The sequence below is a fragment of the Hibiscus syriacus genome, unplaced genomic scaffold, assembly GCF_006381635.1.
Source record: "Hibiscus syriacus cultivar Baekdansim isolate YM2019G1 unplaced genomic scaffold, ASM638163v2 tig00016212_pilon, whole genome shotgun sequence".
NCBI classification, from domain to species: domain Eukaryota; kingdom Viridiplantae; phylum Streptophyta; class Magnoliopsida; order Malvales; family Malvaceae; genus Hibiscus; species Hibiscus syriacus.
This window is the reverse complement of record NW_024062384.1, coordinates 447450-453110: the sequence shown is the minus strand read 5'-3', so window position 1 is coordinate 453110 and position 5661 is coordinate 447450. Positions and strand designations below refer to the sequence as shown.

Genomic DNA, 5661 nt, shown 5'->3' with positions numbered 1-5661 from the left:
CATGTTTTTAGGATTTTAGTTTAAATATTTTAATAATTATCTTTAGAAATTATCTCTTGTTTTTAGGAATTATATTTTCTTTGTTTTTAGGGTTTTTACAAGGCTATAAATACCCCTTGGGGTAAACCTAATGGAATCATCCTTTCTTTAGTTTAATAAAAATTATTTTCATTTATTTTCATTTTCTTTCAAGCTGAGGGCTAAAGAGATGACTCAATTCCAACGTGAGAATTTCAAAGCACTTGAATATATTCGGAATATCTCACTCAGTGTCTGCGATTAAATGTGTGAGAGGAAGAATTTACTTATTGAAAGCACATTCGACTTCTTGGGAACACACTTGGCAAGATTGCCTTGCTAAGAGGGAATTAAGATCGAAATTAGTAGTTATTGAAACAACAATCAGAGTCGGTCTTCACGAACTTAAACGGTTATTGATATATGACAATTGATGTTGATCATATCAATTTCTGAAGCTGAAATCAAAGATTTCCTTGGGTATTTGGTATAGAAAGAAGAGTCACGAGGATTGGCCTTGTAGACAAAGTAACCGACGTGAATCCCAAAGGGAAAATCTAATTCCATGATCCGAAAGAAATTGAGTCAAAACGAAAGCCTAAGGTTGATTTTACCATATTGAATTTCTTTTAAACTTTACTTCTAAATTTCTTTTTAATCTTCTTTGAAATCTTTTTATTTTTCTTTCTTCTATTTTATTTCTCTTCATCTATAAATCCCCACCATTACTCAAATTCTACTCCATCCACTTCTTGGCTCAAAGATTAAACAAAGCACGAATAAATCAGGAAGTTTCCTTAGTCTCTGTGAGATCGACCTTTATTTCTCTTTTACTACGTTAATTTCCTTTATTTATTAATTGAGAATAATGAATTATTTTGACGCGAAAAATGATGTACGTCAGATATCTCTGTCGTGCTCGCAACGAGAAAGCTGGTTGATGAAAAGACTCAAGAAATACAAACGTTTCTTGATAAAACTCGTAATGCATCAGAAAGTCTTGTCATTGATGGTCCAAGTGTTGGGTTGCCTCTCCCAACATCAGAACTAGTTGGTGCGAAAGCTGTGAGAGATGAAATTTGGCAATTTATAATGCAGGAGGAGGTGAGCATGATTGGGGTTTGGGGGGTTGGTGGCTTGGGTAAAACCACCATTATCATGCACATCCATAATGATCTTTTGAAAGAAAGTAGATTTGATAAAGTAATTTGGGTTACTGTGTCAAAGGATTTCAATGTTACAAAGTTAAAAGATGATATTGCAAGTCAATTGGATTCGAAGGAAAATTTGGTCAGAGAAAAAGAAGAGGTTAGACGAGCGGCAATCTTGTCAGAAATGATGAAGAAAACTGGAAAGCATGTTCTAATCCTAGATGATGTGTGGGATATATTATCGCTGGAGGAAGTTGGGATCCCTAAGCCTAGTAGCAGCAACGGATGCAAGTTGGTGTTGACAACACGTTCGAGGCAAGTCTATAAACTTATGGGTTGTAGGGATATACCAGTGACACTCCTTTTAGAAGAAGTATTGTTACTATTCTTGAATAAAGTTGGACCTAACATAACACAAAGGAAAGCTATAATGCCAACTTTGAGGCTCGTTGTCAATGAATGTGCTTGTTTTCCTCTTACAATTGTAGTGGTAGCTGGTACATTGAAAGGAGAAGATGACCCTCATATTTAGAAAAATGCACTCAATGAATTGAAAAGGCGAATATGGATGGTGGAAGGAGTAGAAGCTGAAGTGATCGAACGTTTGAAATTTAGTTTTGATCATTTAAAAGACGAGAAAGTAAAAAAAAATGCTTCTTGTATTGTGCATTATATCCGAAAGATTTTGAAACTAATTGAATGTTGGATTCATGAGGGATACATAGATAAAATGAATACAAGACCAGATATGAAAGACAAGGGTTATACTATTTTGAAAAGGTTGGAAGATAGTTGTTTGCCGTAAAAAGCTATCCTTTGGGAGCCTGTGAAGATGCATGATGCATTCAGAGACATGGTGTTATAATATCGGAACAATGATTATCGGCAAACAAATAAACACGATCAAAAAAGAAAAACAAAGAATACCAGGATTTACGTGGAAAACTCAAAGGGGAAAAACTACAGGCAGAGGAGAAAAATTTTACTAATATGAAGGAATAAAAAAACAAGAGGATTTTGGTGAAAGAAAATTTTGATATCTAACCCTGACCCTTAGTATCTATTTATAGGGATAAATATTTTATTACAAAGGAAAACTAAATAAAGTAGAAATATGTTCAATAAAGTTTTATACTTTTAATCAAACTGGGTTTCCTACTTTCCCAATATTTATATACTAATTAATTTGTGCCACTTTGAATTCGAGTTAAACTCTAACAAATCTTCACATTGACACGAATTCTGAAAGTTCAAAGGTTTCAAGACAAAACACCCAAATTCGATATGATACCCAAACTCAACAAAAAATAATTCTTCACTTCAACGAACAAGTTCTCCTCCTCTTCCACAACACCCTTCAAAGGAGTAATCTTCAATAATGGACATTTACTGAGTCCAAGCCTTTTCTAGGCTTGGATTTAGTCTTCACATCGACTTGGTTATCATAAGTGCCAACTTTGCTCACAAATGTTCCACCACGAGCAAGATCATGCACAACACAATCCCGATCATCAATGATAGTTCTATTTTCAAATTCATTATGCTCACGAAATTGAACTATTTTTTGCTTCACATAATCATTCTGCCCACAATTATTTTGTTCAACAACGTTATTTGACACGGTGGATGAATCACCAACTGCATTATCTAAAACTGTTGAACCCTGTAGAACATAAAACTTGGTAGCATTTCTCTGCCCTTTCAACACAACAAGAGAGTCCTTGCAAATTTTCATAGCTCCACCTTCACTGGAGAATTTGTACCCTTTTGAATCTAGAGTACCTAACGAAATTAGATTTCTACTCAAATCTGAAACATGTCTCACATTACCAAGTGTTTGAAAAATCCCATCGAACATCTTAATCTTGATTGTGTCAATACCAACGACTTTACAAGAGACATTATTTCCCAAAAATACATCACCTGTAGATACAACTTCATACATCGCAAACTAGTCACGATTAAGACACATATGAAAACAATTACCATAGTCAATTATCCACTCATCACTTGTTATTAAGTTTTCATCAGCCGCAATTAGGAGTTCTCTGTCATCGTACTCCTTTACTATACCGACCTTACCAGGTTTCCCAGAGTTCTACTCTTCAGCTTCACTTTTGATTTTATTTTGTAACTTGTAACACTCCGATTTAATATGAAATTTATTTTTACAATAGTGACAAGTTTTACCTTGGTTGGAAGATTTTTATATACCCCTTTCAATATTATTAGAAGAACGCTCGCCTTTTCTCCTACTGTCTAAGCTAGTCGATTCATGTATCACGAGACCATCTTCCTGGGGCTCAGAACCAGATACAAGATGTTTCATCTTGTCAAACGAGTGCAAGCCATTGTAAACATCTTCAATAGTGAGTGTTTCGTGATTGCAAAAGATTGTATCTCTGAAAGATGAGTAGGAAGGAGGCAATAAACATAGGAGGATCAATCCTAACTCTTCTTGATCACATTTCACCTCTAAAGTCTCTAGATCAAAGACGATTTCCTTTAATGTGTTCAGGTTCTCTTTAAGAGACGAACCTTCCGCCAACTTAAGTGAATCAATAGTGAGTGTTGGTCAATGATTTCTACATGTAAAGCTGCTCCAATTTCGCCCACAAAGATGCAGTTTTTTTCTTTCTTTCAACACATCTTGTAAAATTTGATTTGATAAGTGTAAACGAACATGGGAAAGAGCTTTACGATCCTTACGCTTTTCTTTATTCGTCCATTGTGTTACCGACTTCTCATCAAATCCTTATATTGCATCATCGAGATCTAACTGTGCAAGAACATCCCGAATCTTCATCTGCTATAGTGAGAACCTAGCATTTCAATCCAACAACGAAATATCATACTTCATTGTTGTCATAATCTTGAACTCAAAGCTCTGATACCAATTTGTTATAATATCGGGACAATGATTATCGACAAACAAATAAACACGATCGAAAAAGAAAAATAAAGAACACCTGAATTTACTTGAAAAACCCAAAGGGAAAAACCCACAGGTGAGGAGAAGAATTTCACTAATATGAAGGAAGAAAAATACAAGAGAATTTTGGTGAATGAAAAACTTGATATCTAACACTGACCCTTAGTATCTATTTATAGGGATAGATACTTGATTATAAAGGAAAATTAAATAAAGTATAAATCTAATTTAATAAACTACTTTTAATTAAAATGGTTTTCCTACTTTCCTAATATTTATATATTAATTAATTTGTGCTACTTTGAATACGAGTCAAACTCTATTCCATGACATTGTACATCACAAGCATGGGTCCTCGATATGATACAGACACGCATGAAACTAAAAAATTTACCAAAAGAGGATGAATGGAGAGCGGATATTGAGAAAGTATTGCTTATGTACAACTCCATAACAGAGATTCCGGAAGATGTGTCGCCTTCAAATTGTCAGATGCTCACAACCTTTTTGCTGCAAGGGAATCCTATAAAGGATATCTCAAATGCTTTCTTTGCAAACATGCCTCGTCTCTGTGTTCTTAATCTATCCTACACACATATCGAGTCTTTATCTGATTTCATCTCTGATTAAAAGAATTAAATCTCTGATTAAAAGAATTAACGGCATTGGTGCTTCGTGGATGTTTAAACTTAAGACATCTGCCGTGTCTTTCAAAGCTTCTTGGATTGAAGAAGTTGGATCTTTATCTGATCGAAATTAAGGAAGTACCTGAAGGCATGGATATGTTGGTAGACCTAAGGTATCTTGATCTTAGTGTTCTCTTTGAAAGATATGCCCAGGGGACTTTTAAAAAATTCTCTTACCTCCAGCACTTGATTATTAATTTGGAAAATGGAAAAACAACGTTAAAGGCTGAGGACGTAGTGCCACTGGAGAAGTTGGAATGCTTCGAAGGATGCTTCCAAGTCATGGATGAATTGAATAAGTTTGTCTCCTCCATGCAATGTTTTGAAAATCGAACCGGACCGGCCAGTTCAATCGAGAACCGCTGTCTAGTCTGGTTCAATCTACATCGATTGAACCGCTACTAGTGAACCGGCCGGAACAGCTAAACCGTTCGAACCGGACCGTCTGAAAACTGGAAAAAGCTGCCAATTTTATTTTTTTAAAAAAAATTAAACCAAACGACGTCGTGTGTTAAACGAGCCAATTCGAACTTGAGTATTGTTGAGATCTACTCGAACTTGAAAACTTTAAAAGTAAGCTCAACTCGACTCAAACTCACGAGCTAAAAATTATCAAGTTCAACTCGAACTCGAAATATAATATTGAAACTTGAACTCGAAAAGGCTTGAACTCAAAAAAAATTTAGAAGCTCAATTGAATCCTAAAATTCGAGCTTGATTGAAGTGAAAGAATAGTTCAGTCAAAGCTCACCAAAATGCTCCATGATTTTGAATGTCAAATTACCTCTATTATTTATATAAGTTAGTTGTGATGCTCTTCTATGTTTCTTAGCCATGTGAGATTGTTTTGTTCTCATATTTTCTCTTTAGACTT

At 34.9% G+C, this 5661-nt stretch overlaps 1 protein-coding gene across 1 annotated transcript; it reads left to right on the top strand.

Annotated features, from left to right (window-relative positions):
• Positions 1-921: 921 nt before the first annotated feature.
• LOC120208291 (probable disease resistance protein At1g61300) lies at positions 922-1809 on the top strand. The gene has a single exon (XM_039207599.1). The coding sequence runs from the start codon at positions 1111-1113 to the stop codon at positions 1699-1701; it is 591 nt and encodes a 196-aa protein (XP_039063530.1). The 5' UTR covers positions 922-1110; the 3' UTR covers positions 1702-1809.
• The last annotated feature ends 3852 nt before the right edge of the window (positions 1810-5661 follow it).